Below are 23,353 nucleotides of genomic sequence, written 5' to 3' on the forward strand. Positions count from 1 at the left end.
TGTGTGCCTATGTGGGGTGTATGTGTGTGCGCGTGTGTGCCTATGTGTGTGTCTGTGTGTGCAAGGAGGGGACAGATGAGGCCCTGGAAAGCCAGCGTTTAAGTCAGCAACAGGAGGGTTTGAGGTTGGACTGAAGGCAGTAATACCTGCCTGTGCAAGGGTGGAAATGCTGCAGGGAGCCTGGGGGCATCTCCATTGTCCAGAGCTGCAGGCTTGGGAAGGTCAGGAGGACCTTGGCAGGGCCCTGGCCTGGGGGGCCAAGGGTCCTGAAGCCAGCAGGGGTTGGGGTGGGGCTCCAGTGCCTCTCCCTATTGGTTGAAGCATACACACCCCTCATTCTCCCTTCTTGCCAGCTTGGCTGGGTTGAGGTGTTGGCACTGGCAGGGGCTGTCCCTGTGGCTTCTCCCCTGGGGGACTGAGGTCTGATGGGGATGAGGGGCCAAGTTCTGTGGCTCCCAGCCCCAGTGACCTCTCTTTGGCTTTACAGCATCTAAAAATCTCAAAGACAATATGACTCACTCAGACAAAAAGAGGCGGTAAGCATCCCACATGTTCCCCTACCTCAGCCCTCCTGTCCGGCACCCAACACACCCCAGGGCCCTCCCTGACCCATCCTAGCTCCTCCCTCATGGCAGCTGATGGACCAAGACTCCCTCCTTCCTACCCTACTCCAGCCATGGGGCCCGGAAGAAGAGCCTCTCCCACCTGAACCCATAGCCAAGCATGGGCTGGGCCCTGGGGTGAGGGGAGGCTCAGAAAGACCCAGATGAGGGTCAGGGGGCTGGGCAGGGGGTTCCAGCTGTCCCTACACAGTTTGTGCTCAATTGAACTGAACTCACTACTTCCCACCTGCTCAGGCTCAGGTCTCTTCGAGGTGAAATGAAACCCAAAGTCCTTACAATGGCTAAGGCCCTGCCTATTCAGTGCTTGTTTCCTCTCTGACCTTCTCCCGTCCCACCCACCCACTCTCCCCTCCTTTCCTTCCCTTCAAACATGCCCAGAGTCCTTCAGTGACCGTCCCCTCTGCCTGAAACATTCTTCCCGCAGTTTCCCGCGTGGCTTGCTCCCTCATCTCCTTCCTGTCTTGGCTTAAATACTTCTTTCTCAGTGAGGGGACCTGGCTGCCCTGTTCCAAGTCCTTCCCTCTCCCTTTTCCCTGCTCTAGCTCCCGGCAGGTAGGTAGGACTGTAGGTAGAACATATCAATACCACACAAATGTACGTACTACTTGCTTCCTTTCCTTGCTGCCTGCCAGCTCCACATGAGCATGGGTGTTGGTCTGCTTGTGTGCTCCAGGATAGACTGAACGCATGGGTCACCTCTGTGCTGTCGACGTCACTGTGCCCACTCGAGACTCTCCCAGGGCTTTGGACCCTGTTTGCAAAAACCCTCTAGTGGCCCAGACCCTCTAGCTTAGCCCCAGTTGAGGACAGACTTCTTCTCACCAACCCTCCTGCTTCCTGTGGTCTCAGGTCAGTCAAGGATCCCCGTCTCCCCCAGCGCTCCAGCCAGAAGTCACAGCCTTGTCCTTACACATCTGTCCCCCATGCCTCACATCTAACCACCAATCTCCTAAAAAGTATAAGAGATGCTCACTTCCACCTCCCCACTCCCTCACAGCCACCACCTGCCCATTCTCCCAAAGGCTCTGCTGACCTGCCCTCCTCCCACCCCCAGGGGCTGCTTGCTCTGAGGGAGTTACCCATCTCCTTATGGAAGAACCCATCCGAGGGCAGGGTTTACTTGTAACCCTTGTGCCTGACTCCTAAGTAGATGCTCACCAAATGTTTGTTAAATGGATGAATACGAGTTAGCAGCTTGAATGGTCGGCTTGAGGTTGGTTGAGTAGTATGCAGCTGGTTGGCTGCTTAGATAATTAAATGAGTTGACTAATAGGAGAACCAGTTAGTTGGTTAAGTTGCTAGGTTGATTAGTTGAAGGGTTGATTGCTAAGTGGTCAGATATTTAGTTCCTTAATTAGCAAGGAACTAGGTAACTGGGGCTTCCTAGAGTGATAAAGAACCCGCCTGCCAATGCAGGAGACATAAGAGATATGGGTTCAATCCCTGGGTTGGGAAGATCCTCTGGAGGAGGGCATGGCAACCCACTCCAGTATTCTTGCTTGGAGAATCCCATAGACAGAGGAGTCTGGTGGGCTACAGTCCATAGGGTCCCAAGAGTTGGACATGACTGAAGCAACTGAGCATGCATGGATTTAGGTAGTTTCCTGGTTGATGGTTGGTTTCTTGGTTTGTAGGCTAAGTTTTCTTCGACTCCCCTTCTGTGAGCTCTCTCATTTTTGCCCCTGGATGAAATGACCATCTCTGATTGGGTGACCTCCAAATGGGTATCTCTAAACCAGACCACGTTACCAGCAGGCTCCTTCCTGGTCACCTCCACTTAGCTGGCTAGTGGGCTCCTCAAATTCAGCACACCCAGAGGTGACTCCTCATCCTCTGCCTAAGCCTGCCGCTTCTCTCATGCGCCTCATACACCACTGTGCTGCTCCATCCAGAGCCGGGGCATCCAGGGCTCTCCCCTCTCCATCCTCCTCTCTAATGAGACACACGTCTGTTCGTAGGCCTGCCTTCCCCTGGCCACCTCCATGCACCTTCTTGGCTCTGGCTGCCATTATCGTTCAGCCTGTCTGGGCTGAACGTGTGATTGCTCACATGTCCTCCACTCCCGCTCCCTGATTTCTGCCTCCAAGCAGGAGGCAGTGCTCCTGCCTAACTCCTCCACCCCAAGACCCTCTGGGATCAGACTCCCTCTGCCCTCTCTGCCCCTCTCACGCTGCTTTGTCTCCTCTCTCTGCAGCCCGTCCTTGCAGAATTCCTCTACACTTCATACATTGTCATCATTGCAAGCCTTTGTCCAAACCATTCCAACGCCCAGGACTTTCCCCCACCTCCCTGATGCTCCTTCATCTGACCAGCCATCTATTCTCAACCTAGATCTCCCTTCCTCTGGGAGAGCCTCCTACTCCCTCTGCTGGGTCATTTGCTTCCTCCCTGCAACCCCATAGCGTCCAGCATTCACTTGTGGCAGCACTCCTTGTTGTTCAGCTGCTAAGTCATGTCCAGCTCTTTGTGACCACATGGACTGTAGCCCACCAGGCTCCTCCGTCCTCCTTGCGTTGCAACACTTCTTACGCTGTCAGTAATTGCTTAGTAAATTGTTCATCTTTCTAAGAGCAGGGATCATGCCAATGTTCTTTACTACAGTCCCCAAACACATTGGAGAAGGAAATGGCAGCCCAATCCCATGTTCCTGCCTGGGAAATCCCATGGATAGAGGAGCCTGACGGGTAACAGTCCATGGGGTTGCAGAGTTGGACAAGAGTGAGCGACTGAGCACGTGTGCGTTGAACACAGTTGGCACTCTAGGCATTCACTGCATCTTTGGTTCGTTGGTTTGTTGGTGCTTGCTGTGTGGTGAGGAGGAAGAGGCCAGGGTCCCAGGGCTCCCTTGGTGTCATTGACTTCCTGCTTTGTCTGCCTCTCCTCTGCCTCCTGTGTAACCTTCTGGGACTGTTATTCTATTTTTTAAAAATAATATTTGTTTACGTATTCACTTTTGGTTGTGCTGGGTCTTCGTGGTGCACAGGCTCTTCTCTAGTTGCAGCAAGCAGGGGGCTACTCTCTAGTTGCGGTCTGTGGGCTTCTCATGGTGGTGGCTTCTCTTGCTGCAGAGCACGGGCTCTATGATACAAAGCCTTTGGTAACTGCGGCTCCTGGGCTCTAGAGCACAGGTTCAGTAGCTGTGACACATGGGCTTAGCTGCTCAGCAGCATGTGGGATCTTCCGGACCAGGGATCGAACCCGGCATTGGCAGGTGGATTCTTGACCACTGAGCCACCAGGGAAGCCCCCAGCACTGTTCTTGAATTTCTGCTGCCTCAGGCTCTTCCTCAGCACCAAGGAGGCCAGTCACAGGGGCACGGGAACACCTATGGGATGCCGCATGGCAGCGGCAGTTGGGTGGACGCTAGTGGACTGACTGTCCAGGCAGCGCTGCATCCCCCTCCATATGCTCAGTCCTGGGTTTGTTTCCCTGAAGTAAGAACAGAACAAGGACTAGGGTGGGTGAGAAATGAACTTGGGTTCTCAGCCAGAAACGTAGATTGTGCTTTGTCCATGCCCGGCTTACATTTCTCACTCTCAGGGCTCACTCTTTGCTGCTGTGAGGCTGGGGAAAGTCAGGAAGCTGTGGCGGGGTGGGGGTGCTGTGGCAGTCCCCAGCAGGGTGAGGAAGTCGAGGGACGGGCAGCATGGGAGAGGGGAGGGTCACCAGTCTGAATAAGCACTAAGGCTGCAAACAGGTATCTCTTCCTCCTCCTCCAGAGCCTCCGGGCTGTCTCCTTCCCCAAACTCAAGTCTTGTCCCCCCAGCCCCAACAGAAGATAGAGCCTCTAACTCACTCTTTCATTTGTCCATCCAATCATCCATTTACCAAACAAATATTTATCAACTTTCTACCGTGCGTCAGGCACTGTGGGAGTGCTGGGGATCTAGGGGAGAGTAACAGGCCTGCTGCGGTTCATGGGGTCACAAAGAGTCAGACATGACTGAGCAACTGAACTGAACTGAACTGAACTGAACAGACGAAGTCTCAGTTTTTTCATTTGAGTGTACTCTGCACATGTACTACGTGCCCGGCACTATGCTGGACACTGAGAATACACTGGGGAGTAAGACACAGTCCATCTTTTCCTCCCTCCTTCCCTTTCATTGGTTCATTCATTCACTCACTCATTCACTCACAAGCATCTGTTCATGCTGACCTTGCTGCAGAAACAGAACCTGGTGTGTGCTTCGGGACTCAGTGCTGTTCACAGAGCCCGGGAGCCAACTCTGCCACACCCTGTGCTGTTTGCAGAGCCTTGCAGTTGCCAGATCTTGCCTGATGCCTTGCCTGTGTCCCCAGAGCTCTGGCCCCAGCAAACAGGCAGGCAGGCAGGCAGGCAGACAGCTGAGCTCTACTCTCCCGCCTGCTCTCTCCCACCTGCTTCTCCCCCAAGGCTCTTTGGCACCATAGACGGCACTTACAGGCTCCCCAACTGCCCCCTCTGCACCCTGACCTCATGGGTGCACTTTCCCAGTGGTCTAGTCTCTGGCAGGAGGAAGAAGGGATGTGACCTGGATGTCCAACCCTAGTCCCTCTCCACGTCCCTGGGCTCTCATGCCTCTGACCCCCGAGGTACCAGCTGCCCTGGGCAAGAGCAGTCATGTGTGGAGAGGCCACTGGGTTACCCATTAACTCAGCTGTGACAATAAGTGCACCTGATCTCATTTCTGCCCATGGGCTTCTCCGGCTGCTGTTTCAGGTCCACCCGCATGTCCAAGGTGGTCTCGACACCTACAGCAACAAAGATGAAAGTCATATGGCAGAATGAGAATGTTCGAGAGTTCCTGGCGGAGTTCATCAGCACGTATGTCATGATGGTGAGTGGGCAGTGGGTACAGGGTGAGCAGACTCTGAGGAAGGGGTCTCAGGAAAGTGGGGCCTCAGAAAGGTGGGGCTCCGTAAGGGCAACCCATGACCTGCTCCCCACCTCTGGGCCCTGGATCACACTGTCCCTTCCCCAGCCTCTGAGGGAGAAGCATAGGAAAACAAGGACTTGTCTTTCTCACCAAGTCTTTTTGGGAGAGAAAGGGCTCACAATATGTGGGGCAAAGTGAAATCCTGAGTTACAGGTGGCTGGGTGCATTGTGGGCATGACTGGGAGTGAGGAGAAGGGAAACAAAGAGTAAAGAGATTGGAGAGGATGTGGAGGCTTTGAGAATTAATCCTGAGGGTGATGGGGAGACACTGAAGGTTTTCCAGGAGGGGAGTGATATGGCCAGTGGTGGGTTTTAGGAAGAAATTCTGGGCTCCCTGTGGAGCCTAAGCAGAGTGGGCAATGTTGCAGGGAGGGGAGCCCAAGAAGAAGCTGTTGGGATGGCCTAGGACAGAGAGAGAGTGTGGAGGTCCAGGGATCAGTCCAGGGTCAGTCTAGTCCAGGGATGGAGAAGAAAGCACACATCCAGGGGAGTTAGAGGAGACGGAACAAAGGAAACTGCGAGCAACAGATGTGGGGTAGATGCTGAGGGGGCCATTTCAGCGTGAGGTCAGCTTTCCTGCGATCAGGTGAGCTGCTGGGGGGGGGGGCAACCTCGGGGGGGGGGATGGCTGGGTATAGAGGCCTGGAACTCTGCAATGTGGTCTGGGCTGACATAAATAGTTAGACTTCATCAGAACATGAATAGTGGTTATAAAATTTGTACAATGAGAACGTATAGAAAGAAAAACGAACTGAGTTGAGGACAGAGCCTGAAGAATGAAGAGAGCACACAGAAGGGCCTGGGTGACCAGAGGGGTGGGAGTAGAAGGTGGGGGGAGACCAGGTTACGGAAGAAAGGGGAGCAGTCAGCAGGGTGGGGGGCTGTGGATGGCCCAGAGTAGTAGGGTATGGCAACCTGGGAGGTCCTGGGGGAGCTGGGGAGGGCTCTTTAAGGTGATAACAGGGGAGAATCCAGATGCAAGTGGGATGTGGGGTTTCTTGGGGACTCCCTGTCCTGCCTCAGCCCAGTCACTCACCCATCCAGCCTCTGCCTTGAGCTGTGGCCACTCTTGTTTGTACCTTATGAAGGCCTGGGTCTGTGACAAGAAGGGTTAGCCTCTGGGAAGGGGAACAATGGCTTCGGGGGCACAACAGAGGTGGTGGGGGGAGGGGAGAGGATGAGCGTGTGTGTGCGTGTGAGTGTCTGTGCACTGAGTCACAGTGTAGGAGAGATAGTGGGACCCACATTGCCCCGGGGACTCTGGACACCTGGGTTCGTATCCTGATCATTCTGCCACTGAGTCATCAGCTGGCCTTGGGCAGGTCTCCCTGTGCTCAGAGCCTGTCTTCTCAGACATTATTGTTGTTTTTGGTCGCTCAGTTGTGTCTGACTCTTTGCGACCCATGGGCTGCAGCACACCAGGCTTCCCTGGCCTTCACCATCTCCCGGAGTTTGCTCGAACTCATGTCCATCGCATCGGTGATGCCATCCAACCATCTCATCCTCTGTCGCCCTCTTCTCCTTCTGTCTTCCACACACTCATTCCCAGCATCAGGGTCGTTTCCAGTGAGTCAGCTCTTCGCATCAGGTGGCCAAAATACTGAGCTTCAGCTTCAGCGTCAGTCCTTCCCATGAATATTCAGGGTTGATTTCCTTTAGGATTAACTGGCTTGATGTCCAATCTGGCCCCAGACATTATTAACAGTGTGAAACTGGGCCTCCATGAGCTTTGGAGCTGGGTCTGAATGCTGGCTCTGCTGTCTTCTAGCTGTATGATCTTACATAAATATCTTAACTGTTCAGAACTTGAGCTTTCTCACTGGTGAGTGCGACGCTAATATTGAGCTGGCTGACTTGTGTGAAGAAGATTTGGAGCGGGACACCCAGCACACACGTGGCTCATATGTGTTGGTTGATTCTCAAGCTGACAAACTCTCTCAGCTGCCTTCCCCTCCCTGCCTCTCGCCGTTTCCCTCTCCTCCGTTACCTGCCCTCCTGAGCCGCAAAGACAGCGTCTGGACCCTCTCTTGCCTTAATCCAGGGCAAGGTAATTAATTGCTGACAAGACATTCCAGCCCCATGAGGGTTGTTAGACCTTGGCACTGTGGGGGTGGGAGGGTGCCTCCTGGGAGAGCTCCTAGGGAAAGCAGGCACCACCCACATGCATTCCTGCCTGCCCACTGCCCATGTTGGCAGTTCTCCTCCTTTTATTGAGGTTGTTATTGAGCACCTACTGCATATCAGGCACTATAATGCTAAGCCCTCCTGTGCAGCTTCTTCCCAAATCCTCGTAACAGCCCTATAAGGGAGATGCTATTATTATCCCCATTTCACAGATGGGGAAACCGAGGCTTTGTGAGACAAAGTCACTTGTCCAAGGTCACATTTTAAGTTAAGATTAAATCCAGTCTAGCCTAATATCCTGGTCTTGACCTTTGATCTCCATGCTCTGTCTCTTACCTTAGCTGGATTTCTAACTCTTTCCCAGCCGAGGGAAGGCCCTCAGGTCCAGGCTTTGGAAAGTTCAAGACCCCTCTCCAGGTCTTTGTTTTCCCTGGGAACACAAACATTTGCCACTCAGTTGCCGTGAGGATTGAAGGGAAGTAATGTGTAAAAGAACTTTGTGAGATTTAAGCTCACAGGGGACATTGTGTTGTTGTTATTTTTAGGTGTCAGGCCTGTGCCAAGTAGGGGCTTTCTCAGGTGATAGGAAGCTCAATGAGTCATCAGCGTGAAGGTTTCGCCAGAAAAGCTAGAGTGACCTTGGGCCCCATTTATTGCAGCAACATGAAGGAAGCAGACTGTTCTACTCCGTTTCACTCTAGCCTCTGGGGTTGCTGTCCTCCAGGCTGGGCCTGTGGCTATTGGAGACACCTGGACAGGCTGGGCCACATTCACTGGCCAGAGAGGGGAGGAGCTGGGCTATCAGTGCCCTGGAAACCCAGCTGGGGTTGTGAGCAATAAGGCAGGGTCTGCAAAACTCACGTTGTTGGAGCCTGAGAGAATCATTGAGGGAGGTGGGGACTGTGGCTAACGGCAGAGTGCTGACCTGTGTGGGGACGTGGCTGCCACCACTCTGGCTGACTATCACCACATCACCTGGAATGCAGGCTGCTGTTGACAGAGATTCTGATTTTGCAAGAGAAGCTGAAACTTCTGTGCATCAAAACCAAATTAATCAAACAAAACGTTTGCTGAACAGATGAGGTCCAGGGGCTGCCAGCTGGCAACCTTGACATACAGGGGAGCATAGGGGGTTTATTCACTCATTCATTGTTTTTAGTAAATGGTTTTAAGCTCCTACTTGTAAATGGGGACCTTGCTCTTCAAACCCTCCATGGCTGCTCCAGTGCCTGGATCTCTTTACCCCGAATCTGTCAGCCTGGCCTGGCCTCACTCCCCACCTCCATGCCCCCTCTGCCCCTGTCCTCTACCCTCACCCCACCCTTGGCCCGAAGCCGGCCTGTGTCTGGGCTCCCCTGCACCTGTCCTGGGGCTCCTGCGGGACCCAGCAGGCCCTGCTCAGCGGCCTCTCCCTTCCCCTATCTAGGCTAGTGCACTGGTTCTCAGACTGTCCCGGATCTAATGCACTCACCGGCCATTTGTCATCAGCAAATGGCTTGGGCTCCAGCCTGACAGAGAACTGCCAGGTGTGTCTGGCTCCTCACCCATCAGACCTCCCCTCCCTGTGGGTCCACAAACGCCCCCTCCCCCAGGCAGGAGCCTCCACTCCTTTTCATCCTCCACCTCCCAGGCTCCTCAGGCACTTTGCTTCTTTCCTCTCTTCTGTATCTCCAGCTCCTCCCTCTCTTGACCTTAGCACACTCAAGACTCCCTTCCTAAAACAGCAGAACACAGAACACTCCCCCCTTCTCTCTGGGAGCCCCTTCATTTACCACACTTGGTCTCCCTCCCTTCTCAGGCAAGCTCTCAAAGAGATGTCTCCACTGGTCTCTTCAGCTGTTCCTTACCACCTCCTCCCCTCCCGCTCTCTGCACCTGACTTCTGACCCCACGCCCTGATGAGACAGTGTTCCCCACCTACTCAAGAACCCTGGGTTGTCCCATCCAATGGGATGCTTTCCAGGCCTTCTCACGCTTGACCCAGAGGCAGCACGTGACCATGTGGGCCACACCCTCCTTGGGAAACTGCTTCTTTCTGGGGTACAGGGCACATTGTCTTTCTTTGTTCTTCCATTTCTTTATTTTTTAAAATTTATTAATTTTTTATTGTGCTGGGTCTTTGCTGCTGTATGTGGGCTTTCTCTAGTTGTGGTGAATAGGCTTCTCATTGCGGAGACTTCTCTTGTTGCAGAACATGGGCTCTAGGCGCTTGGACTTCAGTAATTGCAGCAAACGGGCTCAGTAGTTGTGGGGCATGGGCTTAGTTGCTCCAAGGCATGTGGAATCTTCCTGGACCAGGAATTGAACCCCTGTCCCCTGCATTGGCAGGCGGATTCCTATCCACTGCCACCAGGGAAATCTTGTTCTTCCATTTCAACGGCAGCTCCTGCTGGGGTTTCTAACACCCACCCCTGAGAGCTGACCTGACATTCAGCCCTAGGTTTATCCTCTCCCAGGGATCTTCATATCCTCCCTGATGGCTTCAACTCATGTCCACAATTCTTCAGGTATTTCTTTTTTCAAAAACTCCAGAACTCTTCAAGGGAAATACAATATGAGCCTCATATGTAATGTAAAAATTTTCCAGTAGCCACATTAAAAAGGTAAAAAGTGACAGGTGAAGTTAGTTTTAATAGTTACTGTATTTAACCCACATGTCCATAATGTTACCAGTTCAACATGTAATCAATATACAATTATTTAAGATTTACATTTTCTTTTTCCTCCTAAGCCTTTGAAATCTGCTGTGTACTTTACACTTAACAGATCTCAGTTTCAAGTACATAATAGCCATGTGTGGCTCATGGCCATCATATAGGATGGTAGATCTAGACTCTGATTTCCAGCAGTCTGGACATCTAGAGGTCTCTCAAAGACAACACATCCAAAACATAGAGTATTCAGAGGAGGTGCCATCTGAATGTGGCCTTAAAGTAGAGTATCAATTTTTCAGGATCTAGGATCAGGTATTCCAGAGGAAGGGAGTGACATACGCAAAACACCGAGGCACGAGAAAGCCAGGCATGAAGGGAGCAATCCAGTCGTTTTCTCCAAGACTGGCATAGGCAACTGCCTAGATTCGAAAACTGGCTTCCCATGTGCAAGATGTGTTTGTTGTTTTCAGGTTTTATTTCATTTCTAGAAGATTTATTTATTTATTTATTATTTTTGGCACACTGAGTCCTCATTTCTTTCTCTAGTTGAGGCAAGCAAGGTGTTCTCAGGGGAGCAGACTCTAGGGCACGTGGGCTTTGGTAGTTGCTGCGTGTGGGCTCAGTAGTTGTAGCACACAGGCTTAGTTGCCCTGCAGCATGTGGGATATTCCCAACCCAGGGATCGAACCCCTGTCCCCTGCATTGGCAGGTGGATTCCTAACCACTAGACCACCAGGGAAGCCCCAAGATGTGTACTTGAGACAAGCCACTCAACTTCTCTAAACCTCTGGTTGCCCATCCGTCAAATGGGGAGAATAATAATACCTAATGTGTAAACAGGTTTAAGGGTTAAAGGAGGTGAGAGGTAGAACTTGCTTACCAGTGCCTGGCACATAGTAAGGCCTCAATAAATGGTTATTATTCTTTTTTCCTTTGTTTATTTTTGGCCCACCACATGATATGTGGGACCTTAGTTCTCTGACCAAGGATGGAACCCATGCCCCCTGCCATGGAAGAGCAGAGTCTTAACCGACAGCCGAGGAAGCCCAAATGGTTATTATTTTTACAGTAGTAATTTATTTGACTTCCCAGGTGGCACAGTGGTAAAGAAGCTGCCTGCCAATGCAAGAGGCGCAAGAGATGCAGATTCAATCCCCAGATAGGGAAGACCCCCTGGAGTAGGAAATGGCAACTTGCTCCAGTATTTTTGCCTGAAAAATTCCATGGACAGAGGAGCCTGGCAGGCTATGGTCCATGGGGTCACAAAGAATCGGACATCACTGAGTGACTGAGAACATATATAATGCTATTATTGGTAACACTAGTGTTCAACATAGAGAATACTAGACCCGACATGAAACTGAGAGGCAGAAGGCATGAAAATCAAGGATCTTAAATGGTGACTTACCGAGTTTGGAGTTTATCCTAGAAATGGAAGGGAGCCAGGAATGTTTGGACCAAAGGCAGACAGACATGGTCAGATTTTTGTGTTAGGTCACTCTGGCTGCAAGGAGACTGGGTAAGATCTGGGGAGACTGTAACCAGAGATGACTGTGTGCGGTGGAGAACATACAAGTTTCTGACTTGGCTGGGATGGGGGAACATGGAACGAAGATCACATTTTCTGAGAGATGGTGAGCTTTAGAGCTTGAGATGCCTGTGGAACACTCTGGAGACTTCTTGGAGGTATTTGGAAAAAGAGATCTGGCTTTCAAGTGCAGGTTTTGGGAATTAGTCCATCAGGTGTATCTGAAGCTGGTAAGAAAACCCAGGAGTGACTGAGGTGGGTTATGAAAAAGGCCAGGGATAGAACACAGGGATCATCTGTATTTATGAGGCAGATGAATGAAGAAGAATGTGGGAAGGAACTGTGCAGAGGGAAAGACTACAGAGCAAAGAGGGAAACCAGGAGAGAGGCATGTCACGGAAGCCAGCGAGGAGGTCCTTTCTGGAAGCAGAGTGGTGAGGAGAGTGAAAGTCAGCACAGTCAAGTGAGACGATGCCTGAAGGGACCACTGGGAAATCCAGAGGCTGGAGCTTTCGGACAAGGGAACTGGTGTCTGTGATGGGGGAAGCAGAAGCCAGGCTGGGAGGGAGGACAGGGGAAGGGGCAAAGGACCTGAGACTGTGGGATGGCATCACCAACTCAACGGACATGAGTATCAGTCAACTCCAGGAGATGGGGAAGGCCAGGGAAGCCTGGTGGCTGCAGTCTATGGGGTTGAAAAGAGTCGGACATGACTTAGCAACTAAACTGAAACTGAGCAGGTCCTTCCTAGAGCCTGACTGACATGGGAGGAGGCATCCAGGAGTCCACAGCTGGACAGGGAGGCCGGGATCAGATGGAAGCTCTACTTTAAGGAAAGAAGAGACCCAAGTCTGCAGGAGCCAGTCGAAGGGAGGGCAGAAGACACAGGCAAGAGGGAGGAAGGCCTCTGCAGAAGGAGCCAGAGGAGGGCACAGGAGCCAGAGCTGGAGGGGAAGGCAGCACAGACGCAGTGGGAGGGGGGTGTTAGTGGCTAGGGGGAGGATGAGTAAGGGCCTCCTTTTAGGTCTCTAACCTCCCTGTGAAGGGGTTCAGTGGGGAGAGTCATCTGAGATCTGGTGGTTAGGGATGGGTGAGAAGTTCAGAGGTGATGCCTGAGGGTGGGCTTCCAGGGCTGATGCGTGTGGACGTGGTGAGGGTTGCCGGTGGGTCCTGGGAGAGTCCAGAAGGAAGTTTGCAGAGTCCCTGAAGAAATTTCCTTTGGACTATGCTGACGATTGAGAAGCTCTGAGGGATCCAATCCACACCAGCCCTGTCCTTCTGGAAGCCCTTCGGGTGGACTTGGAGTCTAGGTACCTGGCTAGGTCCATGGGAGCCTGACTCTCTCTCCTCACCCGACTCCTTCTCTAGCATACACCCAGCTCCCACTGGTCAGTGTGACAGGCCTTGTCAGGGGCAACAGGACGAGGTCACGAGGAGGCGTGTCTCTGGAGGAGGAGGGTACGGCAGAAGGGGGTCCCCAAGGGCAATGTCAAGGAGACCTAGCGCATGGAGGCAAGGAGCCCCAGCTGAGCTCCGAGCCCTCCTCTGAGGCTGGGCTGTCTGGGCGGGCGGTCCCCTCAAGGCCCTCTCCTACAGGTGTTCGGTCTCGGTGCCGTGGCCCACATGGTTCTAGGAGGTAAACTGGGGAGCTACCTCGCTGTCAATTTGGGTTTTGGCTTCGGAGTCACCATAGGAATACACATGGCAGGGAACATCTCTGGTGAGTAGGCCGGGCCCCAGCCGACAAGCCTGGCCGGGTGTCCCCCACGGGCTCCTCCGGCCCCCTTCCAGCCAGCCCCTTCTCCAAGTCAGCGGGTGCCTTGCCCTCACGGGCCACTTTCCTCTGCCCAGACGCTTCACGAGCCCCCTTGACCCACCATTTTTACAAGCTGGGTTCTCTCAGGCAAGCAACTGAACTCTCCACCCATTGCTTTGCTTCATGGGGAGATGGAGACGGCGGTTTCTGCCCCGCAGCGTCCCTGTGAGGACCGTCCCTTTACAGATGCTCGCTATTATCATCGCAGCTGTCATTGCTCCTGGTATTACTGATTGTCGTGTGTTTCTTTGCCGACACCCTTGGCCCTCCCTGCAGGGGCCCACATGAATGCGGCCGTGACCTTCACCAGCTGTGCACTAGGCCGCATGTCCTGGAAGAAGTTTCCTGTGTACGTTCTGGGTCAGTTCCTGGGCTCCTTCGTGGCAGCGGCCACCATCTACGGCCTCTTCTACAGTGAGTGTCCTGCCCCGGGCAGCCCACCTCTGGACTCGGCCTCCTCCCCTGAAATGTGGGCAGATCTGAGCGTGTCCTCCCCTGTGAAAATGCTGGGGTAGAAGAGTCTCGGAGGCACTCCCTGCCCTCCATCCTACCACCTCATCTCTGGGACAGTGGTGGGGTTCAGTCAAGGGGCAGGTTCACACTCAGTCTGTATTCCCACAGCCGCTATTATTGACTTCTCGGGGGGAAAGCTGATGGTGACCGGCCCCACAGCCACTGCTAACATTTTTGCCACCTACCTTCCTGACCACATGACACTGTGGAGAGGATTCCTAGATGAGGTCAGTGGTCCAGGCACGGGTGGTCCTCCTCAGGCCCTCCCCCACTCAAGAAGGGGCCAGCAGGCAGCCCCTGTGGTGGAGCGGACAAGAACCCTGGATGGGACGATAGAGTCATGGCTCTGCCACGGTGGGGGGTGGGTGGGGGCCGCTGCCGAAGCCCTGGGGCTTGGCCGGGGGCCCCAGGTGCTGCCACGGTGTCTCTCCCCAGGTGGTGGTGACTGGGATGCTTCAGCTATGTCTCTTAGCCATCACAGACAAGGGGAACAACCCAACGCTGTTGGGGACACAGGCCATTGTGACCGGCATCCTTATTGTCATCATCGGAATATCCCTGGGCATGAACTCGGGATATGCCATCAACCCATCCCGGGACCTGCCTCCCCGCTTCTTCACCTTCCTCGCTGGCTGGGGCTCACAGGTCTTCAGGTACTGCGTGGTCCAGCCCACTCCTGGGAGTTTCCTGTGGGTTCCCTGCATGTGGAGGGTGGAACAGCCCCGGAAGCATCCTGGAGATCCACCCCCTCCACTGCCTTGCCACCCCTCGCAGTGGCCTGGGAGGCAGAACGGGTCCTGACCTTCCTCCAGACCCTGCTCCTAGACTGAATGTCAGCCCTGCCCCAGACCCGCTGCTGTCCCTGAATCAGGCTGAAGCTGATCAGTGTCCCAGGTTCAGGGCCAACTCCTGGGCTAGGATGGGGGTTCCTCCTCTACTCTCCACCCCCTGCCACCCCTTCCCTCATCTTGGCCTAAGGTAGACACAGGTGCCATGCTGGGTGCTGGCCCCCTAAGCAGGGCTCTGCCTTTTGCCTGCAGAACCAAGGACTGGTGGTGGGTGCCAGTGGTGGCACCACCCCTGGGTGCCTACTGTGGTGCCATCATCTACCTGTTCTTCATTGGGTCCAACAACCAACAGGAGCCCCATGTCCTGGAGAATCCCTTGACGACTGAAGACCACAGAATATCTGTGTTGCCCAAGACTGTGTCTCACCAGCATGGGGTCGCTTCCCTCACCCCTGTCTCTGTGTACCCCGAAGATAGATCCTCAGTCTTGTACCACCCTTAAGTGACTCCATCTGCCTAGAGCCCCTCTAAGACTATTTGTGACCCTGCATCCACCCCAATAAAGAAAGCCTTGTCCCACAGTGGCAACCCCACTTCTTGGGGGCCTCCTGTGGTGGGGCTTACCTCCTGGGTTCTTCTCAGAAGCTCCCAGGTTATGCTATAGTCCAAGGCTGGGCAGGAGCTGAGGGGCCTCCAACTCCTGCCAGCCCTGGGAGCTGGGTGGCCCCCAGGGGACTGAGTGGAAGGGCCGATCAGTGGCCTCAGTAAAGACAGGACTAGATTAGAGGAGTCCGGACACAGAAGGGTGGGCTGCCAGGCACAGGGCAGGGAGGGGATGGCATGGGGGAGGGATTCCAGCTGGCAGTTGGGGGGGTCAACCTTGAGCTGCCCTGGGAGAAGACTCTGGACTCTCCTTCAGTCCTGGCCAGTCCTTGGACCAGGCAAGGTAAGGCCCCAGTGTGTGGATCAGTTTCTCAACATTTTTTTTTCCCTTAGTCTCCCCTCCTCAGGAGCCTTTTAGGCATTCTTTCCCTTTACTTGCATGATATTTTTAATACCACAGATATACTGTATATCTGTTTGTGTACTGTACATATATCTTTGCTTTATACAAAAAAAGTAAGATTTTAAAAAATCTCTCCCTTTCAAGGATCCAATTTTTTCCCCCATGGGAGCATAATCACCCCACCCCTGAAAATGCCTGAAGTAGACTGAGAGGTAAGAGGCAGGCTCTGCCTTCTTCGTGAGGGCAGAGCTCTCCCATCGTGGGGAATTGCAGAATTGGAAAGGAAGAAGCAGAGAGGAAAATCCTGTCAAAAGGCAGGGGGCAGGAAATGGTCTCATGAGGTTCCGGGGAACATGTGCAGAGGCAGGGCGGCCAGGGCCCACTGATCCCAGGCTGGGAGGATCATCCTGCTTCTGGGACTCAGAAGGTAGCAACACCCATGGCTTTTGTCCCTGCTTCTGCTTTTAGCCTTTCAACAGCCACTGAGCACCTCCTGTGTACAGGCTCTGCGGGTAAGTTTGGGTCTCTGTCTTCAAGGAGCACAGCCCCTAGTGGGAACAGGTGATCACAGGAAAGAGCTGAGGGGTGAAGAAGGGGCTGCATGCAGGGCTCAGAGGGGCCTCATAGCTCAGTCTTGATCTGAGGCCACAGATGGCTTCCTAGAGAACGAGACAGAGCAGAGACAGGGGGTGGTCCTTTCTGGGGCTGGATGCCGAACTTCATGGTTTGAGGAGATAGGGCGGGGCGGGGTGGGGGTGGGTAGAGGACACTGGTTTTCCTTCTGGAGGTCGGGACCTGGTAAGATGAGATTTAGAAAGCCCACCTGAGCTGCAGTTTGCAGGATGCTGGAAAAGGGGAAGACTGGAGCCTGTAAGGAAGTGTGGGGCAAGGCTGTTCCAGAAGGGGCGGCGGGACAGCTCAGGTCAGCGCTGGAGGGTGGACAGAAGAGAAAGGATTCGCCTGACACCAAGGAGGTAAAAGCCTCAGGCTAGGCTCAGACTGGAGGGAGGAGTGGGTGAGGACCGCGGCCAGGGCCCAGGGCTGCCTTCCAGTTTCTGGCTTGGGCCTGGGGTGTTGGAGATGTCCCCACTGAACATGGAGAATGGGAAGGCACTGGTTTGAAGAGGAAGATGATAATTTATACTGGAGACACATCGACTCTGAGTTGCCTATGGGACGTGGGCAATAGGTGTGTAGTCCTGGACAAGTTACTCTGCCTTGCTGGGCCTCGGTTTTCTCATTTGTAAAGTTGGTCTAATACTATCAAAATACCTACCATTTGTGTTGATGTGAATATCAGATGAAACAAAACATGTACAATGCTGAGGATGGTGCTTGGCACAGAGTCAGTGCTCAATAAATGATTACGCCTTTCGTGTGGTCTAGAGCTCAGAAGAGCTGAAGTAGAGACTGGGGAGACTGCAGTTGTGTGGACAGAGCTGGGGCAGAGGAAGAGGGAAGGAAGGGCCAGCGAGCAGGGTCCTGGTGAGGTGGAATGGGTCTCTCAAGAGGTTTGGCTGACAAGGGGCACAAGGTCAAGGGACACTGGAAACACCCCAGATGTCCATCAACAGGGGACATACTTACATTGCAGTCCAGTCACATAAGGCAGAATACAATACATCAGTGAAAAGTGAGGTACAGGAGCTACCTGTAATGACACGGAGAAAGTGTGCAGGCATAAAGAGTGATGTCGTACATTATACCATTAAAAACAAGCAAACAGCAATATATTCTTTGGGTGTACATATGTGATAAAACTCCCAGGTTTGATCCCTGGGTTGGGAAGATCCACTGGAGAAGGGAATGGCAACCTACTCCAGTGTTCTTGCCTGGAGAATCCCATGAACAGAGGAGCCTGGTGGGCTACAGTCCATGGGGTCTCAAAGAGTCAGACACAACTGAGCATGCACCCATGTGATGAAACTACTTTAAAAAAAAAAGAAGGGGGCTTTCCTGGTGGGCCAATGGTTGAGAATCCACCTGCCAATGCAAAGAACATGGGTTCAATCCCTGGTCCAAGAAGATTCCAAATGCTGCGGGACAACTAAGCCCGTAGGCAGGTGCAACCACTGAAGCCCGAGTGCCCTGAAGCTCAGGCTCCGCAACAAGAGAAGCCATTGCAAAGAGAAGGCCGCACACGGCAACTAAAGAGTAGTCCTGCTTGCCGCAACTATAGGAAGCCTACACGCAGCAACGAAGACCCAGCACAGCCAAGATTTTTTAAAAAAGATAGTAAACTCCTTGAGAGAAGGGACCAACTTTTCACTAAAAAGAAAAGGCATACTTCCTTCATGGAGACAGAAACAGTGCCAAGATGGGGAGGAGCATGGGAGTAGGGAAAGCTAGTAATGATTTTCCAGTTCTGGGGCTGGGGTAAATTTGGGGGTTCATTATGTGATTGTGCTTATACAACTGTGATACATATTCATTCAAAGGTATCATTTATTTTAAAAGATGAAGAAATAGCAATAGCATGAGAACAGGTGATAGGAAGAGTGCCAGGTATGAGGGTCACTGAGATTAGCGGGCTGGGGGCACAGGGTGAAGGAGAGACGTGAGTGAGTCTGACATCCCACGTGGGAGGAACCGAGCCAGGGACTGGGCCTGGGAGCGTCTGGGGAGGGCCCCACAGCTGGAAGTGTTAGTCAGCTGCCTCCCTCTGTGACCCTGGACCCGTCTCTTCCCCTCTCAGCCTCGGTGACCCTGTGAACACAAGGAGGGTGGCCACTTTCTTCCCTGGTGTTCCTTCCGAGCAGTGTGACCCTAAGGCCTCAGTCACAGATGAGAGGGGCATATACAGACCCTCCTCTGCCCCACTGACCACTGCAGCCTTCTGGCATCCTCAGGTGTCCGGGAGGTGGCTTTGGAGGCAGGCCAGCTAGGGGGTCCCCCCAGAACCCCTCCAGCAGTCTGGAGCTATGCCTTAGACCTATACTCGGCCCACTGCCTGGAACCTCCTGGTCACAGCACTTCTGGGCACACGGTGCAGACCCCTTCGTTCTCTTGGCAGAGAACCAGATACCATCCTAGAGCTAAGGATATAAACATTAAAAAAAAGTCTTTGTTCTCCTGGAGCCGATATTCTGTGCAAAACATGTGTTTGTGATACATGCTAAGCAGGAAAAGCGGAAGAGGATAGGAAGTGTGTGTGTGTGTGAAGACTGGAGGTAAAGTAAAGACTTGAAGATGGTGAAGGAGTGAGCCATGCGGACATGTTGGGGAAGAGTGTGCCAGGCTGAGGGAATGGCCAGTGCCAAGGTCTGAAGGTTTGAGCATGGAAGGGCCTTTGCTGGGATGGCAAGAGTCGGGGAGCAGCAGAAGACAAGGCCAGAGAAGTCAGTGGGGAGGCTGAATGGAGCCCATGCCTGGAGAGAAGTGAGGCCAAGACTCGAGCCAGAGGTGTGGGAGGTCTCTGGAGGAGAGAGGCAGGTGACGCGGCAGGAGGGAAAGAAGGAAGAGAGGGAGGGAAGCAGGAAGATGAGGTGGGGCGGGTGTCATGGTGCCTTATCCCTGCTCTTGGCTCTGCTCACACAGCCCCTCCTGTAAGCACTCCCTGGCTGGACTCCCGAGGGACATGTGCTCAGCTCTGGGAGCCGGGCTGGGACGTGAGCTACAGGAGCTCTAGCTCCTCTCCTGTTCCTCCAGTCCCAGGCCGGCGTGGACTGGCTGTGTGACCCACACAGGACCCTTCCCTGCTCTGGGCCTCAGCTTCCCTGTCTGTATAGTGAGGCTGGGACCTCCTGGCATCTGAGGAGCCTACCTGCTCTGACTTCTTACAGCACTTAAAGCTTCATATCACAACCCCGTTACTGGCCCCTGCCTCAGGCTGGCTGAGGCTCTGTTTGAGAGGGGCATAGGGATGGGACAAGAAGGAACGCCGCCCCCCACTCAGCGCCATCAGCTCCAGGCCAAGCTTCTCCAGGGCTTTGCCAATGAAGGTCTGGTCCTCAGTTTGGTGGGCCTGGCTTTGGGAAGAGGCTCTTCTTACTCCTTGCCTGGCCTGCCGCTCTCCCACTCGCACTCAGGTGGCACCTCGGTCTGCCTGCTCTCACTGTCTCCTCCTCAGATGAGGTTCTGCAGATCTAGGAGAGGTGGGAGGAGCCATCTTGGGCTGAACCTTGATGCTGGCAACTGCAGAGAGAGAAGACTGTGGCCACACAGCCTGCCCTGGCTCCGTACCCACCCTTGTGCGGAACCCAGAGCGGGTCTAGAGCTCTGTACCCACCCTCCCATGTGCAGGACTCATAACTATGGCATCTAAGAACACAGACAATGAGGCCAGCCCTCCTGGTCCAAATGGCTGCTCTGCCGCTCACTGGCTGTATGAGCTTAGGTAGGACAGGTTGTAATGGCACTCACCTCCCAGGCTGCTGGGATGATGGAAAGAGCTCAGCCTGGCACGTGGGGAGGGAGCATGCTGTCACCACTCCACACTGTCTCACGGTCCTCATGTCATCACACCCATCTGACACCCGAGGAATCTGGGCCCTGGGGAGGCTGGCTCAGCAAGGGGCACAGAGTAGCGATTCCAGTCCTTTGTTGATATGATCTCTACTGGGCTTTGTTTGGTCTTTAAACTGTGAAATATATTCTATAGATGTGTGAATAGAACATACAGTTAAGGGCTTCCCTGGTGGCTCAGTGGTCAAGAATCTGCCTGCCAACGCAAGAAACAAGGGTTAGATGCCTGATCTGGGAAGATCCCACATGCTGCATAGGAGCTAAGCCTGTGAGCCCCAGCTACTGAGTTCCTCTGCTCTAGAGAGCCCAGGAGCCACAAAAGAAGCCACCACAATGAGAAGCACGCCACCACAACTACAGAGTGAGTCCCAACTCACTGCAACTAGGGAAAAGCCGAGCAGCAAAGACCCAGAACAGCCAAAAATAAAACTATTTTTAAAACACAGTTAAAGTAACAGTGAAGCACTGAAAAAAAACACAAACAAGTACAGTGTATATAAGCGAAAAGCCCAAACATTCAAGTGCCCTTACCAAGCTCTGGCAGGTTATTGAAACTCTCTGTGTCTCAGTTTCCTTATCTGCAAAGTGGGGGTCATGTGGCCCAGAGGAGTGAGGTGCTTTAGGTTTCAGGTTTGCCATTGGCATTGTTGGAGCAGAGTTTATCAGAGTTCATGGTCTCCCCCTGTGTCTGTGTTCAGAAGCCAAGGTGGCAGCGGGCGAATACCAGAGGGTGTGTGAGGGGAAGCTCTGGCTCAGGGGTGGGGGAGCGCCTGAGTGAGTGGTGGAGGCTCAGAGGCTGAGACATACAGTTCAGAGGCAGGCACACCCAGGCACATAGCTGAGGTCATATGTCCAAGGCTGAGCCTTTGAGTCCTCCAGGGACCCGGCAAAACCCTTGCTGGCTGATAAAGAGGATTCCTCAGAAGGGGACTCCTATTGGAAGGACATGTTCTTGCCCTTGCTGCCCCCCACCTTCCTCCACATATGCCCTGGTTCCTCTGGTCCCAGGTCAGGGGACATTAACGAGAAGATGAACTCCTAATGGAGGCCCAGCGCCAGGGCAGGGGAGACTGGTTGGTGGAGACACCGGTTGGTGGAGACACCGGTTGGTGGAGACACCAGGGGGCAGTCTGGAGGTGGGGTGTGCTGAATTAGAGGTACTTGTGGGATATCTAGGGAAAGGCCTGGTCCCGGGCTAGAGAGGGTCTTTTAAGCCTAGGCAGGCAGGTAAGAGCTTGCAGGTGGATGAGGTGGCCCAGGGAGAGACTGTGGAGCCCCTCTGAAAATGGTGTTTCAGAGATGGCTGAAGGGGAGGAGGTGGCCAAGGTCTGTGATCTCCCCTAACTCCAGGAACCTCAACTCTATGGGGCCTTACCCGACTTGTGCTTTGGGGCCAGTCCCTTCCCTCAGGCAGTTCAAACAAGTAAGGGCAAATGAGGGAAGCCCATACCCTCCAGGGCAACTGGAAAAATGCCCCAGAGACGCTTGCCTTACAGGACTGCCCTGTAGCACTGAGTCACACAGCTCGGGCCCAGCTCTGGCTCTGGCAGTCTCTGTTTCTCGCCCTGTCCTCAGCTCCCTGCCCTCCAGATGACAGAGTGCCCAGGGCAAAATCCTTGGACTCTTCTGTTTCACCTTCCCTCCCAAAATGACTTCACCGGCTTTTTAAATACCACTGGATGCCAACAGCTCCCCAAATTAGATCTCCAGCTCAATCCTGCTCCAGATTTCAAAGTCTTATGGACAACTGCCTCCCAGTCAGATTTTCCTCTCATAAGCCTGCTCCTCCTAGACTTTCCTATCCCAGTAAAAGGCACATTCAATCTTCCCATTTCTCAGGCCCCAAACTTTGAAGTCATCTCGGCTCCTCCTCTCATACTCCACATCCCATCTGTCCACAGATCCTTTAGGTGTGACCTGCAAATTGTGTCTAGAATCCAACCACTTCTCTGAGTCCTCGGTTTGAGCCACTGTTACCTTGCTCTTGGATTACAGCAGTGGCCTTCTGACTTTTCCCAGCCCCTTCTCTGGTTCTGACTCAGCCCTACAGTCTAGTCCCAGGTGCTGCTCCTGCTGCTAAGTTGCTTCAGTCGTGTGCAACTCTATGCGACCCCATAGACGGCAGCCCAACAGGCTCCTGCGTCCCTGGGATTCTCCAGGCAAGAATACTGGAGTGGGTTGCCATTTCCTTCTCCAATGCAGGAAAGTAAAAATTGAGAGTGAAGTCACTCAGTCGTATCTGACTCTTAGCGACCCCATGGACTGCAGCCCACCAGGCTCCTCCATCCATGGGATTTTCCAGGCAAGAGTACTGGAGTGGGGTGCCGTTGCCTTCTCCAAGTCCCAGGTGGTGCGGTGGTGAAGAATCCCAATGCGAATGCAGGAGACGCAAGAGACATGCGTTCAATCCCTGGGTCAGGAAGATTCTCCTGGAGGAGGAAATGGCAGCCCACTCCAGTACTCTTGCCTGGAAATTTCTAGGGACCGAGGAGCCTGGCGGGCTACAGTCATGTTTTTTTCTCCTGTGCTTATACTATGTATACCAATAAGCAGAGAGAAACAGCATTTTAAAGAAAAGAAATGAAAAGGTGATTAACTTAAAAGATACCAGTTATAAACTCATCTAAAAAGTTTTAGTGTTTTCCTAAGGCAAAGACTTCCCTGGTGGCTCAGACGGTAAAGCGTCTGTCTACAATGAGGGAGACCCGGGTTCGATCCCTGGGTTGGGGAGATCCCCTGGAGAAGGAAATGGCAACCCACACCAGGACTATTGCCTGGAAAATCCCATGGACAGAGGAGCCTGGTAGGCTACAGCCCATGGGGTCGAAAAGAGTCGGACACAACTGAGCGACTTCACTTAAGGCAAAGTGTAAGTAATCCCCTGGCCCAGGTTTGGGGATACACACTGCCCCCTCATGG

General features: G+C 53.4%; 1 protein-coding gene across 7 annotated transcripts in view; it reads left to right on the plus strand.

Annotated features, from left to right (window-relative positions):
• LOC120860333 (aquaporin-7-like) overlaps positions 1 to 17,344 on the plus strand; it is an 18,255-nt gene extending 911 nt beyond the window's left edge. For 2 of the 7 annotated variants that reach the window (XM_040236135.1, XM_040236134.1), the window contains exons 2-7: positions 488 to 536; positions 5,326 to 5,443; positions 13,444 to 13,567; positions 13,940 to 14,077; positions 14,285 to 14,829; positions 15,217 to 17,344. In XM_040236135.1, coding sequence (XP_040092069.1) covers positions 511 to 536; positions 5,326 to 5,443; positions 13,444 to 13,567; positions 13,940 to 14,077; positions 14,285 to 14,829; positions 15,217 to 15,351 — 1,086 coding nt within the window. In that variant the 5' untranslated portion in view covers positions 488 to 510 and the 3' untranslated portion in view covers positions 15,352 to 17,344. Of the gene's footprint in view, positions 1 to 487; positions 537 to 2,261; positions 2,442 to 5,325; positions 5,444 to 11,612; positions 11,954 to 13,443; positions 13,568 to 13,939; positions 14,078 to 14,284; positions 14,830 to 15,216 lie in introns of those variants that run through there. The other 5 variants (XM_040236137.1, XM_040236136.1, XM_040236139.1 and 2 more) reach the window with 4 other exon arrangements.
• Positions 17,345 to 23,353: the final 6,009 nt, after the last annotated feature.

Source organism: Oryx dammah, unplaced genomic scaffold (assembly GCF_014754425.2).
Source record: "Oryx dammah isolate SB20612 unplaced genomic scaffold, SCBI_Odam_1.1 HiC_scaffold_11056, whole genome shotgun sequence".
Taxonomy (NCBI): Eukaryota; Metazoa; Chordata; class Mammalia; order Artiodactyla; family Bovidae; genus Oryx; species Oryx dammah.